At 38.1% G+C, this 17,376-nt stretch overlaps 1 protein-coding gene across 5 annotated transcripts in view; it reads right to left on the reverse strand.

Moving 5' to 3' along the window:
• LOC139947950 (short transient receptor potential channel 4-like) overlaps positions 1 to 17,376 on the reverse strand; it is a 162,963-nt gene that overhangs the window by 11,512 nt on the left and 134,075 nt on the right. For all 5 annotated transcript variants that reach the window (XM_071945833.1, XM_071945830.1, XM_071945832.1 and 2 more), the window contains 3 exons: positions 3,490 to 3,614; positions 952 to 1,449; positions 49 to 400 (listed from right to left, as the gene is read on the reverse strand). In XM_071945833.1, the coding sequence (XP_071801934.1) occupies positions 49 to 400; positions 952 to 1,449; positions 3,490 to 3,614 (975 nt within the window). The remainder of the gene's footprint in view (positions 1 to 48; positions 401 to 951; positions 1,450 to 3,489; positions 3,615 to 17,376) is intronic.

The following is a 17,376-nucleotide window of genomic DNA, read 5'->3' on the forward strand; positions in this document are numbered from 1 at the left end:
AGTTAATATGAAACATGAATAAAAGCAGGATAATGATGTTGAACTTACCAACAACCCAAGAGATGACGAGCCATTCCGTAAAAGTGGGTCTATCCATCCGAGTGTCCATGTTGACTAACTCCCCAATATCATCCGTCAATCTGGACGACTGAAGACCAAGCAGTAGGAGGAAAAACAGACCCGATGATGTATGGCACACAAACTGAACATGGGGCACTCTCATGAAGCTTCCGATCCTGCCCCAGGGGTAGATGATGTACAGGATGCTAAGTATCGGAAAGAAGACGGCAACGAGCACGGAGAAGATGGAGGAGGAAAGCCAGTTGGTGTCGTACCATCTTGGGAGACCTTCGTACCACAGCTGAGTAAGCCTCTGCTGGCAGTGGGGATGTGCAACAAACTGAACAATTTTGAGAAGACAAATACTGTTATTAGTATTAAAACACACGGTGGCAAAGTTTTAGCCAGGATTTTATAACTGTAAAAGGGTGTCAAAATTTGCTAAAAATATTGAGAAAGGTGTGCAAATTGTTCACCTACAATACATTTACATGTAAATGACAGATGAAACAGTGTGTCTAGGCTAGAAACAGGGTGTCCACAGTTTAAAGGAAAAACCTTTAAAAAGTGGGATCAAACTGTATCGTGTGTGAACTCTGAACAAACTTATCATCGATAATAACTTTAACATACACACGCCGCATGTACCTGTAAGTTGTTTTTTTTGAGAGAAAAAGAGTGAGGACTTTTTGGCCAGAGTGAGGGCGATATTTGAGTTAACGACGTCATATAGACGGGTTCTTTTATTTACTTTATGAGGACCTTCGTATTTAATTTGAACTGTTGTTGGCCCTAATGGTACATTTGTTACCAAACCGAGGCTTGGAGGGAAGTTAGTCTGGCAACTTTTTAAATCATAGTATTTGAATCAGTATTGCAATGGGAACCAACCTTTCTCTGTTCATAATGGATAGCAATCTTGACCTTATATGGTCCGACTCCATTTCCCTCGACGTACGCTCCCCAGAGGTAAGGATCGTGGTATAAAATACAAGTCTGCTCCTTGTGGTTCCGAATGTGACCCAGAATATCAGCCGCGAATTGCTCACACTGGCCAGCCAACTCCTGGAACTGCTCCGAGAATTCCGGATTCTTCATCGAAAGCTTCCGTAGTTTAACGCACATCTCGAATGCCGTGTGGATCGGATCGGCACTTGTAAGTGATATATAGGCTTGGCTGGCCAGAGCTCGGTAGATATTCAACATGCCTAGTGAGTGTTGGAGGGTCTGGGTCTGAGTGCTGAAGGCATAGTATTCCGGATCTTCAATCCGTGCTCCGTACTCTAGAAGGATCTTGATGATGTCGTAGTTGTTATGGTGGGAGGCAAGCACGATGGGCGTGATGTCCGGATGGAAGTCGCCGTTCAACGCTCGACAGTTGAGGAATTCCTAGAACCGCAGATAAAAAGGAAGAAGGGATCATTACTTTTTTGTTCCACGTTGATCTAATCTAATCTAATCTAATGTAATCATTTATGGTTTTGCCGGATGAGGGCGCTGCTCTGTTGCGACCACCCGTGTGTATTGTTTGTCCTGTATTTTGTTGAGAGTTGGTAACTATAACTAGGGTAGTTGTCGTTCGTTGAAAGTTAACGTAAACGGTTAAAGTAACTATAGTTTATCATTTGAACGTTGAATATACAGCAATGCATTCAACGATTTCGCCCAAAAGTAATACTTCATACATTGTTGAAGGCCTTTACGGAAAGAGCACCAGACTGTTAATTGCACTAATGAATTATGTATTGCTTATGTGACGTCGTGTCTGGTAACACATCATACATTGTACGTTGTCGTCCTTTAAGAGAGAGAGCACCAGGCTGTTCATTGCACTTGCTTGTGACGTCGTGTCTGGTAACACATCATACACTGTACGTTGTCGTCCTTTAAGAGAGAGAGCACCAGTCTGTCCATTGCACTCATGAATTAATTATTATTTTGTGTGACGTCATGTCTGGTAATGAGTAGATTTAAGAGTGAGAATTAACTCGTTTATCTCTAGTCAGTTTCACATTTTTGTACACAGTGTATAAAATATACCATGATCAACTTCTAACGGTCAAGGTCTAAGGCTTTTAATGCATTGTAATAGGATTACGATCTGCCACAGAGTTCCTGCAACCCTATCTCTATAATCGCATGTTTATCATTTATCAAATTAAGACTGTAGTCAACCACATCTTAAAGAAGCTTGTTTCATACATTAAGGCTCATGTTATTTATTTACGCATCTTAACCCCATCCCAAGGAAAGATGTATTGTGACAAACGTCCCTTCCGATGGAAAAAGACTCCCACAAAATAGACACCATGCATTCTATGTTGAGTGTAACACAGCTGTATTTATTGGAAATAGCCAGTCATATTGGTTTGTAATTTAATTTTGACCTTAGACTCGGTTCATTTTATGACAGATTATGTTACTCATGCTTACTATAGTACGAAAGACGCACTAGGAAATTTAGCATTCTACTCGAATATTTTATTACCTTATTCTGCTAAACATAGTATACGAGTTCCGCCTTAATTGTAAAGTTGAGGAAATACTCGCCGGGGAATTTGTTTATGAGCTCGTAGAAAAAGATAGTTAATGTTTGAAAAGATCTTTAAATTGGACCAGTTTTTCTCAAAATACAGCAGACAATAGACCGACCCGTGCTAAGCCTCATCGGGTAGATGGAATGTATTTTTTTAATGAAAATACCGACACTGACGACTTACACTATACATTTGTTAGAAAATGCACTGATATCATATTATACGCAATATTTTATTACTCATAAAGGCAGTGGCCACTATGGTACTTACTCAAAATAATTATTAGCATAAAGCAATGGGGAGCTGTTGGTGAGAAACTGCTCCCTCTGAAGTAGGGTAATTTTCGAGAAAGAAGTAATTTTTTTTTCACGAATTAGATTTTTAGGTCTCGAAATCAAGCATCTGGAAGCACACAACTTCGTGTGACAAGGGTGTTTTTTCTTTCATAGTTATCTCGCAACTTCGACGACCAATTGAGCTCAAATTTTCACAGGTTTGTTATTTTATGCATATGTTGAGATACACTAAGTGGAAGACTGGTCTTTGACAATTACCAATAGTGTCCAGTGTCTTTAAGATGACCGAGAATGTCCTCTTATTACTCCTCTACTACAAAACACATTCACATGCAAAATAAAAAAATAAAACGTGTTTTTTTTGTAAACGCTGTGCTAGTAGGCCTATGCAATATTTTATTTGCACTAAAAATGTGTACTTTATTTTTGAGTTTGGAGGAGAACCTCTTATTGCTATCACAAATAATTATATGTAAATAAAAAAACAAGAAAATATGTTTTTATTTGTCAAAGCTTTGCAATAGTTCCCTATGAGTTTTTTTCTCGATTAAATTTACGAAATGACGGGAGTTATTTTGTTTGAAAAACGAACGTACCGGGATATTTTTCTGCTTGATGTATTCGCAGATCATCTGTGCAGCATTGGTAAACTGTTCATCAACTGCTCGCAAGAGGGCGTCCCCAAGTTGTACACTGTGTTCCAGAAGCACCTTGATTATGTCTGAAAAACATTCAAATAATTTACTTATTAATAAACTACATCTCGATTGAAAATGGGTAATTTTTTTTTATCACAAAGGGCACTGAATTAGATTGGTTGATGAAGCATAATAGTCAAAGCCTTGACTGTTTTACCTTTGCAAATGTCCTTATAACCTTTTTTATTTCATAGAAGTGGACGAAATTCTGATTGAGTGGGTATTGTGCAAACATGGAAAACGTATCTCCTCTGACCATCTTACCACGTCAACGTTTCGATCAGTGTGATATATTAATGTCTTCAGAAAAAAAAATGTACAAATGATATGACTGGTTATAGAATAAATCTTCCTGCAGGAAGCTATCCACGAAGCCTTTTCTCTGCCTGACAAAGTAAAAAAGCAGGACAGTTCTTTTCAGAACTGAGCAGTCTCCCGAAATTCCGAAAATCTACTCCACGGTAGTAGAATTAGCACGACAGTTCTCCAAAGAACAAAATCTACCTGGCAAGTAGACACACACATGGTGTTACCACAAACCAAATACATATTCTGACAATAAATATAACAATATCATTTAGCTTGTATAATAGTTGATTTAGTGATAATGAATACTGACATGGAATGTGTTAATCAATATCTAACGCATCAGTTGCGACAGGTGGCTTAATTGGAATTAGAATTTAGAATTAAAACTCAGTTCTGTTCAGTACAGTTCAGTTAATTTCCACTCTTTGACATCAGTTGGCTTACAAAGTGATAACGTTATGTTTCATATATTATATGCAATCTAATGATTAAGAATGGTTCAATAGCAAATAATTTAAAACAATCACAGGAACTTGAAGTATTTGGGCTCACATCATAAAAAACCCCAAGCTATCCTCAAAAATAAAAATAATAATACAAAAACCCAGACTTTATACACAAATACTACCAAAATAATTCTACCCAAAACTCGAATACATGAAAATTCCAATCAAAAACATTCAAGGCCGACTGTATACAACTATTCAACCACGGCCACTTCTTGCACTAAATGATCTCATCCTTCTCTCTGAAGGCACGATCTTCAAGAATAACCTGCTGTGTGATGGATAGCCCGAACTATCTTGCGCTAAAACACACAAAAAGGGCAAGGTCGACAAACTATACACATTTAAAAACAAGCCGCACAGAAAATTACAGGCAGTTATAAAAACCCTAACCAATATCTAGTTTAGTGAATACTTTAGAACCTAAAACATTGGGTGCACAAGACCTCGGAAAGAAGTGTAAACAACAACCAAGAAGAAAAACAATATTCTTGCGCTTCAGTTAGTTTAATATCATCGTCAGCTTTCATATTGTTACAATTAAAAGCATATTGCACCGTACTCAAGGTAAAATTGTAGAGGGACTTATATAAAATATGAGCAGTCATACAAATGGAATATGTAATAAAAAAAAATATAAAAAAATGTTTTTTTTGCTGGTAACCTTATAGTCTGACAGGCATATATATGTTGTTCTTAGCTATACGTGTTTGGTGTGTACGTTGTGATCTTATTGACGAAACACTCATTGGAATATAGCTAGGTATAACTGAACATCAGCCTGTGCTAATTTGTTAATATCGTTTTGAAGAGCGAGGCAGATCGTTGCCAAAGGGTAAACGGCCATGGGTTAACTATGCTTTCCGGATGAGAAGTGCAGTGATCCCAGACCAACTATAGGAATGACAGTCAATTTGCAGTGTGAGGGAGGAAACCACTATGCCAAGTTGCTAATGGCAACATTTCGTCCAAATTATTCACGAGGTTCTATGTATTATTTAATGTGGTCAAAAGAAAAATTGACATTTTTGAGGGAAATTACACAACATGCACACGTTGCTTTTTAGTCTGCTTTTTAGTTTTTAGTTTGTATGCATTTCCAAGAGAACAGTGCTCAAGTACAGGTAATTAATTTTTAGGCAGACTGCGTGTAATTTAAAATTATTTCTAATTACATTAATATCGCGGTACGGTAAAATTTCGTTTATACTATACAGAACAGCACCATGATACTGAGCGACCGTTTTTTGTGTGTACTGCCATTTATTACTATAGTTAACTATTTCTGCGTCGTCACTGTGTTGATGAAAGCGTAGAATTTTTTTTTTAACGAATCTACACTTAAGTCAGATATAGACTCTAAAGTGTAGATTCGTAACTACTTTGTACTCGCTTTCGGCTCGTACATTATGTGTGAATCTACACGTTCTCGTCCATTTCCCGTCAATGTAAAGTTTAAAAATCTCGAATACACTGTGTTCTTTGCGAACAAAAGTTTTAGGTTCCTGCACTTCTTGCACTACAATTATCAGAACTTAAATTGACGAAAATGAACGAGCAGCGCACAGAACTGGCCATTGAGCCATCTGCTTTTTACCTCTAAGCAGAGGGCGCCCCACTCAAATGATATACTATCCCTTATTGTACTGCCCAAAGAAAAAGAAAAAATATATATAATATATAAGATTTAACTAAGTTTAATAGTTAATAGTTAATCAACAACCATGTGTAAATCTCTGTTGGGAGGGGTGTTGACTTTGAGGAGAGCCGTTGGTTTGGTCTGGACGTTTTGAACAGTACACTCTTCTCATCTTTAGGAAACAATGTGATGATTTTTTAGGAATGTACAAGGGGTTCCCTAGTATCTATGTCAGATTGTATGTTTGTAGTGTATGCCCAATGTACAGTCAGACTATATGCTTAATTTTTGGACACTGGTGGCAGGTGTCCTTGCAAAATGGTTCTTCTTGTTGTGTTATACTGCTGTGTACACCCCACCCCCAAGTGCACCAGCTGATGATATCGTGTCAATACACGAAGATGCATAGCAATATGAGATTATTGCTCTCTAATCAGATCACCATGCCTGCAACTTCTAGAGCGACGAAGCATGCTAGGAGGAACTCACTGTTATAATTATTCCCAAACCATGAAAAGATAATTAATTTCTTCCTGCGGTTTGTTTCAGTTGAGATGGTTTTATGCCCCCCCCCTTCCCCACACACAAGGGTCTCATGTGAAATTTTAAGACATCGCGGCTTCTTGCAACTTCTTGTCGTGTAAGAAGCGGGCAGTCACTTTAGATTGAACTATTAAAGGCACATAGTCTGGTTGTAATTAACACAGATTGTTACGGAAGGCTGGGTAGACTGTTTTTATGGCCTGCCCTGAACTATGAGAGAGCTAATTATTGTGAATGATAGAATTCTGCTTATGTCCAAATTCTTTACTGCAACCAAGCGGCTTAAGATGTTGCCAGTAAATGTTGAAACAAAAATAATAATGCAAACAAGTAAGTAACAAACAAATAGCCATTGTGATGAATTCGCATGAAATAATGATCGTCCTCTTCAGTTGTAAGTTGCAACTGTCATTAAATTCTACTTTGAGGCATGCGAATTTATATATAATAGAGCCAAATGTTGTACTAAACCTTTAAATTTATCCTTGCAATTAATCTCGAATCTCAAACAAAATATGGTTTCATCTATTCATATGTTTACTCTACTCAATAAAAGTAAATGATCGTATAGTTACAAAGCAATGGCTCATCTCTTACAATGATGAAACAAACCTTATCTTGTTAAATGACTAAAAAACGACCATTTGTCTCAAGTATTTGCTTCTCTCCATGTGTCAGTTCTGTGCATTGAGGGCGCTGCATAAGTAACACATAACTCTACAACCGAGAAGACCCTGCACGATTCCTCAAAGTGTTGAGGTATCGTCTTAAGCAATCTCCGAATGAAACTCAGATTGAATAATACTCCTGTCGAAGATTTCACGAGCCATAATAAGTCGTCTAGCTGTGCAGATGTCATCCACTCTGCATTCTCGGCAAGTAGTCTGGTGCCACACTGGGTGTAAATTATTACAACGCATGTAGATTATGTTCATTTTGAATTAGGCAGTGTCAAACTTACCTAGCTAAAAGGCCTATAAATTTCAGAATCATTACGGTAGCGACATATAAATTCATTCATTTATTTCAAAACTGACAACCTGATGGACTGTTTGACATGTTTTTATTAGACAATCCGATATAGCTGCATATTGTACCACATCACCTTGTAAACCATTACATGGTGCTATGTGAAGAAACACGACACATACTTCAAAAGAGCTCCACAACCCTTGCAGGATAAAGTATGAAATGTTGAAGCCCCATGAACGTCAATGGGTGACGGATTGTCAGGCACAAGAAGTCATAATAAAATACCATTTTTATATAGAGCTAAAAAAGAACGAGAAGGGAATTAACGACAAAATACATAAGTAACATAATTGATATTTATCCAAAAAATAAACATCAATTTCAATCTAAAGACTTACTGACCATAACATTCCTAGATCTCCTACAGAGAACGTTTCTTCCAAAAAGTAAGGAAATGGTATTTGAAGACCCGCAAACCATAATGGCACAATCCCTAGGTAAAAAAGCAGAGTGATGTACTTAAAAAAAGAGAAGAAAAACAATAAAACAACCGAACAGTAAACAGGGTTCCTAGAAAATACCCACATTCTTTATAAATAAACAAGCTTTAAAAGCTTCTAACTATTTGTGTTTGATGAAGAGAAACATTCTATATGTCACTCATGAGATTTAGAGCATGACGTACCTTGTAAAGGCATGCACCGCAGGGATCCCCCCATATGCATCTAATTGTATCATCATTTCATTGTAGAGTAAATAAAAACAATGCGCTTGGTAACTCTTCAAGTTTTTTCCAGAGCTGAATAACTATATATCTTTTTTGTTGCCTTTTAATATCACGCATGTTTACCAACCACGTCTTACGCTGAAAACACATTGTAACAATCAGTGATTTGATTGAGGGGAATGTAACGATTGACATATAGAGTATCGTTTGTTATTCGAGCAGCCTTCTTTTCTTTTGAAATAAAAATAGTTTTCCTGGCAGACGAAACTGTCGGGATGTTAGCGGTAGATACTCGTGACCTAGTTCAGTACTCGGCTAGCCTTGCGCAGTCGTCACTTGATTACACGTGTGTATTCGTGCCATCTCAGTAACAGCAACCAATTATTTTCATACGAATCCTCAAGGAGGCCTCTGTAACAATTATTAGTCTGTCGTTTTTACATTTGGTATCTAACACGTGTCCTCCAGAGGACATGGTGAACATGTGCGCCATAGTCTATTGGTATCTCCTTCATCAATGACTATGTTCTTAGAATCACGTAGGATCAAGCTAGACTATTCGCATGAGGCATCCTAAAGTTATGCGTAGTCTTTCCCCATGTAGAGCATCTTGACTCTCACCCTTTTTAAGTTGTTCAACAATTCCTTTAAAGAAAAAACATTCTCCGTTTTTTTCATGTCCAGGGGCTTAGAGAGCTTGATGAAAAACGGAGGAAAGTAATAGGTACGTGAGTGACTTTTGCACTGCTTCGAGTGTTTTTTTCATTAATTATGTTATTTTTGTATGCTCTGTGGGCATTCGTAAAAAAAAAATGGTTCTGACATAGTCATACAATAAAAGCATGATACTTTGTATGAGATGTTTTTGAAACGAACACAAGTTACCCCAGGCCTATACTTGATTCTCAGTGGGACCTATAGATTTGGAGTTGTCAGAATGATACCCCAAGATCCTGCTCACATCACCCAATAAATTGAATATTTCACCATCTCTTTACCTTGCGACAGCACACACACGCCCCTGTGCGTTCTACATACATAATATTCTTTCTCCGACACCCATACATCAAATTTAGGGACTTGAAGGTAGCCTTCAATCTTGATCAGGCAATTTCATGAGTCTTTTGTCTCGCCCGGAGGTAACCGGTGCTGTTTTGTTTCCCCCTCGGTCAACCATACCCACACTGATTACTTGCGAGTCGGTTAATTCATCAACGTTATGTGCTATCTACTGTGGCCATGATAGACGAGCCTGCATGTGTCGGGTGTGTGAATGAGACTTGTGTCATATATTGAGCCGCGAATTCTGCTATCGTTGCACTAAAGTTAGCCTTTAGGCCTAGGTAGGATTGGTTAAACACGACGCAGTTCTGATCCGAAAGAATCAATTTAGTTCCAGCACCTTCTTGTTGGATTGCCACCTGCTTACTTTATACGTCCACAAATTCACTGACCTTATATCTTTTTGCTAATTTTCACGCTGTTTGGTAGGCAAATAAAGAGTCGGTCTACACTTCGTAAAGTCATATACAGAATTCGACTTTAATCAAGCGATGCGGTGCGGAAAATAACTGATCGCTTGTCACTTGTCGAGAAGAGATAGAAGATGCCGAAACTCGGCAAATGCAGAGTTCTATGAATCTCACAGAAGATGGATATTCATCCTCCAAGTGTTATGCAACTGTTCATTGAAAATACTTGATCATAAATCTTCTTTTTGATTGTTTGAAGAACTATAACCCAAGGTTAATTAAGACATACAAATCGTCCACATTTTAGGATTGTCGTATACTTCCAATGCCTCAATTAAAATTCGAGGCCTTCGGTTGTCAAAGATTAATCTCAAGAAAACCGTCCACCGAAACAGGGTCAATGTTCAGTGAAGTATGATGACGGAGGAAAGAGTTGAAACGAGAGAAACTGGCTATAAACTGAAGTCCAAATGGATACCTCTACTTGTAAATTTATTTGGTTGGAAGGTGATAGTCAACTGACATCCAAAGGATGTACCTCTGCATGCTTTTAAATTTATTTGTTTGTAAGATGAAATTCAACTGTCCAAAGGGGGTAACTCTACTTGTTCATTTGTTTGGTTGGAAGGTGACAGTCACCTTGGTATAAAGTCAGGAGTGACCTGGTCATTCACGTACGCGTAATGGTCACCCGCAATTAATATTAGTAATCCGTAGAGAAGCAAGTATGATGATGGAGGAAATAGTTAAAACAGGAGAAAACTCCATATAAACTGAAGTCCAAAAGGGTACCGCTGCTTGTGAATTTATTTGTTTGTGAGGTGACAGTCACCTTGAATTAAATGACCAGGTCATTCACGTCATGGTCACCCAACTAATAACTAGTGTTCCATAGATGAGCTATAGTATGATGAGGAGGAAATAGTTAAAACAGGAGAACACTCCATATAAACTGAAGCCCAAATGGGTCCATCTACTTTAATTTTTTGTAAGGTGACAGTCACCTTCAATTAAGTCACCAGGTCATTCACGTCATAGACCTTATCGCAAATACAAATGCGCAAGCGCAGACTGTTGAATGAGGTGCATTGTGGGATAGATATGAATCAAATTTTGCTACCAGCTAGACCACAATGCATCTAATTCCAAGCTTTACGCGCGCGCCCCAGTATTTGCGAAAAGGTCTATGGTCATCCAACTAATAATTAGTGTTCCGTAGACAAACTATAGTATGATGAAGGAGGAAATAGTTAAAACAAGGGAAAACTGCCTATAAACTGAAGCCCAAATGGGTACCTCTACTTTAATTTTTTGTAAGGTGACAGTCACCTTCAATTGAGTGACCAGGTCATTCACGTCATGGTCAACCAACTAATAATTAGTGTTTCGTAGAGGAGCGCCCGAACCAGGTTCCCTTCAGTTCATGTCTCTAAATAAATAATTGCTACAGACGTACGGACGCCATGATCGTATTTTATTTCACTGCTCGCACCATGTGCAACAACCATGATTATTCCGAAATTAAAAGGTTACATTAATTGTACGAAACAGCTGTTAAAGGGAAGGTACACGTTTGGGAATTGGCAAAGACCAGTCTTCTCACTTGGTGTCTCCCATCTTAAGCATAAAATAACGAGCCTGTGAAATTTGGGCTCAATTGGTCATCGAAGTTGCGAGAAAATGATGAAAGAAAAAAACACCCTTGTTGGACGAATTTGTGTGCTTTCAGATAGGAACAAAAGACTTCTAGCTAGAAGTCTTTTATTATTTTAGTGAGAAATTACCTCTTTCTCAAAAACTACGTTACTTCAGAGGGAGTTGTTTCCCACAATGTTTTATACTATCAACAACTCTCCAATGCTCATTACCAAGTCAGTTTTTAAGTTAATATTTGTTTTGAGTAACTACCAAACGTGTACCTTCCCTTTAAGCTCTATTTGGCATCATAAGGATGGCACGACGATATACACAGAGACGTTATTCGTAAACATTCCAATCATAAAACTGTTTGAAAAGCATTTAAGCACGAGGGCTGTATTCAAAGAAACATGAACTCAAGCGAACACTTTAAATAGTTCAACCGTCATGAAAATTCACTCTTTTCTAACTAAATTAATTCCACTCACAACAACGATTGTAATTAAAGTTTTAAAATTCGAATCTAAAAGGGCAACGAGCTCTCGCGGAGATCAATGAAGACATAACATCATTGGCGTAGAGTTGTGCGATGCGCGTGAACACAGGCGCACATCATGCATGTTTTCATTGGTTGAACCCAACACGATGACGGCAAATACAAGGGAGTGAATTTCTTATATCTTATAGTTTCCTCAGTGAGTCGAACTCAAACACCCCTTTAAACAGAAAATTCCCGCACAGTATTGCCTTTAAGGACGTTTAAATTAATCTTACTCATTGAGGCAAATCCAAACTTGGGACCGATTTGATATCACCGATCGTATTCGCTAACTACAAACTTCTGGGGTTGCGCGGGTCACCCTTATCGGTTCATTGAAGCCGGTTTTAATAAGCAAATCTATACGACTTTGCATGTTTTATTTCAGTATTTGTAGCTCATGGTAAGGACCCATCAGAGTTATATAGGCCGTGTCCGCATCAGTGGCTACGGCTAAGGCTCGATCATTCTGTAAAACATGTGTTGAAGCATAGGCTGCCCTTAGCCACATACTTAGCCACAGCCACAGAGCCGTAGCCGCAGCTGCTGATTCGGATAAGCTCTAATGAACAAAAAAATGAAGGAAGTGGTTTCAATTAATTTGATTTTTTGCAATCAATTACGAGAAAGTTATATTTGAAGCTTTGCATGCATGGTGTGGATATAAGTATAGGTCTACAAGGAAGTATTGCTGGGTTGTGTCTTGTGTATCTCTTTTAGGAGGATTCTTGGCCCTGAAACTGTCGTTGTTGTGGTCTGGAAGAGTAAATTGCGTGTACGTAGCGTTTGAGTACAATCTCTTTTTATAACATTTGATATCATTCTAATTTGATGGTTGGCATTGGTCTGGTTGCACACGTCTTAAGGCAGTTTGTTTACTTTCGTATAACCTTGACAGCCCCTGTCCAACTTATAATCATTGTGTAAATGTGTACAGATTTAAAATAAATTAAATACAAAATTTGCTTGTGGTCAGAATCTCGAAGACGAGTAGAGTGTTGCATTTGGCATAAGTGACGAGGCATTAGTACAGAGTTTATGTGACTTAAAAAATAGCATAATTAAATTCACCTGTTAGCTTGGCAACCATGGTGTGAGATTTAAATAAAGGCAACCGGCATTCAAGCTGGGGGATCGATTATGAAACATCTTCATTGGATATTCAGTCGAGGTCGAAGGCAATTTCACTTTATTACCATTTTGACCAATATAGCCCGCATGGCTAATCATGTGAGTTCGAGATAATAACAGTTCGTCATCTGGGAACGAGGAGACCTCCATGCATAAATTGCACAAACCTTTTCTCCCTTGAACAACCAGCACCTCGCGTCTTACCGCTGCTGAGGAATGTGAATGTTTTTTTAACGGTTTTAGAGGTTAAAGAATTGCAAAGGTCGTGGGTTCGAATCCCAACCGAGTAATATGCCTGTGATTTATTTTCACAGAACTCGGGAGAGTATACAGTGCTAAAACACACATCGGTGTATAATTATGGGTCAAACCAAAATGAATATTCTTAAAGGTTTTGTACCTTTTGTGAATCAAGTTTTTTGCCATGGCATGAATCCCTACTCACTGTGAATGAAGATGTATTAAATGAACCTAAAGAAGTTTCAATTTCATAAGTCTCAAGAAGTGAAAATGAAAATGTTTTAGGAGAGTCGCGTATTATACGTTGTAAGTAGGATTTGAAACTTTGCATGGTGGAGATAAGATATAGAAGAGTTTGCGGTAACACCATGTAATAACAATCTCTAAATGAGTTGGGGTGGTTCTGAAAAGAACCGTTGGGTTAACTCGACGTTTCGATCAGTATGCTCTGATCGTCTTCTGGAGAATGCTGGACTCTGATGCTGCATGCTGCTTAAGTACTAGGCGGTGGATCAGCGGTGATGCACGAAGGCGGGAAATGTACGTTGTACATGTACATGCTAAATTCATGTTCGTCTCCTCAGACGAACGTTATTTTCGTTACTTTTTATTTATACTTATTTCTCAAAAACTACAGCACCTCAGCAAGTAATATTTTAAGGAAAGTTTTCTGACACCATAACATCTTCAAACTGTGTACGCTTGACGTACAATCTGTGGACATTGTGTTTTTTGCCGTACAAAATGTACTCGAACCCTTAACAAGAAAGGTCGTTCTGGAACATTGCGGTGCTGAATCCCATTGTCCTACGTTTAGGACGGGTATTTGAATGTGTTAACTGTATTGCACAATCATGTTTGAAATTAGAATGTGATAAGTTGGTCCAAGGGGACTAATTTAAGTGTGGAATTAAATTGTACTTGCAAAGGGTTAGACATTTATGGCTACAAATTGTGTGATTGTAGGCAGAGGGAATTGTGGTGGGATTGGGACTATACGCGCACTGGCACAATGTCACGTTCATTGTACCAGCAAATGGTGAAAGAAAGAGAAAATTCTAAAATACGTGATCCGCGTAAGCTGTAATGTTCAAAATTGATGCGGGTATATAGAATGTAATTGCAATTCGTGATTAATACTGCCAACAAATTCACGCTACATATTCGCTCAATGATGAAAATAATAATAATATAATAATTTTGAACATGCTGTCATGGCATCTTTATTGTGCACCAACGCCTTTAAAATAGTTTAATGCTTTTTGGGTACGTTTTGAACATTCAGATCCAGTAAAATATTTGAGCCACAAGCCCTGTGGTCTTATGGATCCCAAACTCACGCCCTGGAAATGCAAAATAAATAGGTCATTTGTGTGCAATTCGATACTTTCCCGATTCCCACAAGGGAGTGCTTGAATTACATTCCATTATTGCCTTGAAATGGAAGTCCACATTGACAAATGCTTTACACATTAATAGAACAGGATTGCAACCCGATGATTTTGAATTTCATGTCATCGACCTTTGGTTTGGGCGAGATACCATCGCTTTGGACTGTATAGGCGAATTGGCGGCTACAGCTATGGCTACAGCTTGATTTCCTCATGCGCTGAGGTATAGGACGTCCTTAGCAACACCATAAACAGCAGCCGTAGCCGTAACTGTAGACGCAAATTTGGATACGGCTTAAGCGACTTTTCACAGGGTGAAGCCATCTTGAGTTTCTCAAAACAAACAGTCTGGCACCGTTAGTAACCTGTATTTATCACTGTTGTTACCAAACGGGAACGCGACCTATAAAATGGAACATAACGGAGGGGACAAAAATGAAAGTCTCTGGACAAACTATTTGAAACTGCTGAACTAGTTTGACACACAATATTATAGGTTAAAGTTGTCTATTTTTCTGGATGTTGATAAGTAGTGCAGCTGAGGGTATTAATTGTGCACTTTGTGGTAAAAGCATGGAATTTGTTACGATGGTTGGTATTGGGGGATGGGCTAATGATCATTAGACGTGGACCCATCACCTTGTGTCTCTCCTATTTGGAGGCGGTCACATTAGCATAAATAGGACGCTATTTTTTCTTCAGAAATATAAACTTAAAAATCATCTTTATAAGTTAGGACATAAATAAATATAAGGTCATAGAGTCCGAGACGAAATGGACAGAAAGACAAGTCTAACGATGCATGTTAACCACACACATACAAAAAATGCTGTCAGAGGAAGTTTGAAATTGGTTCATACGACGACCACACATGGACCGCATTGATTCACTACACTATATGGATTTCTCTGTATCAAAATAATGAGAAGACCCAGTGGGGGTTCATCAGCGGTAGGGACATGAATTTGCTATGTCAACCACAGGATCCAATTGGAGATTGTTATATCATTGGGGTAACCCTTCATGGTTATATTGATCATTCAGCATACCAGTGTTGAGCAATGTTGAATCTTTCTTCCTCCATGGTTTAAAGACAGTGGACACTATTGGTAATTGTCAAAGACTAGCCTTCACAGTTGGTGTATCTCAACATATGCATAAAATAACAAACCTTTGAAAATTTGAGCTCAATCGGTCATCGAACTTGCAAGATAATAATGAAAGAAAAAACACCCCTGTCACACGAAGTTGTGTGCGTTTAGATGCTTGATTTCGAGACCTCAGGTTCTAAATCTGAGGTCTCGAAATCAAGTTCGTGGAAAAATATTTCTTTCTCGAAAACAATGGCACTTCAGAGGGAGCCGTTTCTCAAAATGTTTTATACCATCAACCTCTCCCCATTACTCGTCACCAAGAGAGGTTTTATGCTAATAATTATTTTGAGTAATTACCATAGTGTCCACTGCCTTTAATGTAGAGTGTGCCTATAGGGTTGAGAGGGGTATTGTGTTTGAGTAGTCTTAAAGGAACACGTTGCCTTGGATCGGACGAGCTGGTCTTTAAAAAGCGTTTGAAACCGTTTGTTGTGAAATGCATATGGTTATCTTTCTACCCATATGCATTTTATAACAAATGGTTACAGACCGCTTTCGAAGACCAACTCGACCGATCCAAGGCAACGTGTTCCTTTAAGAGAAAAATTGCTTTGTCCATACCATGTTGACCGCTAGTGCTTGAAGTTGAAGTACTAGAAGTAGATGGTGTGGTGGATGGTGGTGGTTTCTCCACCAGGTGAATGGTTAACTTCAGTTTGCTGGAGGTTGTGTTGAATAGTCTAACTTGAATTTCAGAACCGGGGCCAGAAATCATGTCTAATGCACTGCGATTTTAAATCAAAAAAGTGAATAACTGGGAGACGTGTGGTATTTATAAAATATGTGTTTTCTTACTTGGTGTATCCAAAAATATGCATTAATAAGAAATCTGTGAAAGTTGCAAGTAAGAAAATTAATGAACTGAGAAAAAAAAACACAGTTGTTGCACAACTTTGTGTGCTTTTCAGATCCTTAACTGGAGCCTATTATTTTTTTAGTGAGAAATTACCTCTTTCTCAAAACCTACTTTACCTCAGAGGGACCCGTTTCTCACAATGTTTCATACTATTAACAACTCGCAATTGCTCGTCGTTACCAAGTAAGGTCTCATGCTAACAATTATTTTGAGTAATTACCAATATTTTTCACTGCCTTTTAAGATGAATCAGTCCCGAAAAGTCTAACAAATTTGAAGGGTCGTTTCAGGCCCATTTCCTCTCACAAGAAAGAAGATTTCATCTTGCTACGCGTAAAGATAATTTATTCAATTTCCATAAACTACAAGAAATATTGCAATTGTTATTTTTTTTGTGCAAACCGACCGCCCTCAAAATAATTTGATCGACATTGTGCATGAAAGAATATTATTTTGCATGAATGATTATTATAATTTGCATGACAGAATATAACATTTTGTAGACAGAATATTATATTTCAAATGTTGAACGCAATTTGCAATCCACCTTTTGCAAAAAAAGAAAGAAAACGGAATCGACATTACAGATACTCAATATGGAAAAAAAAAAGTCTTGTGTTAGACTTTCCTTGTTGCTAATAGAGTATTCCCGTAAATATGTTTCATTAC

This window comes from Asterias amurensis, chromosome 15 (genome assembly GCF_032118995.1).
Source record: "Asterias amurensis chromosome 15, ASM3211899v1".
Taxonomy (NCBI): domain Eukaryota; kingdom Metazoa; phylum Echinodermata; class Asteroidea; order Forcipulatida; family Asteriidae; genus Asterias; species Asterias amurensis.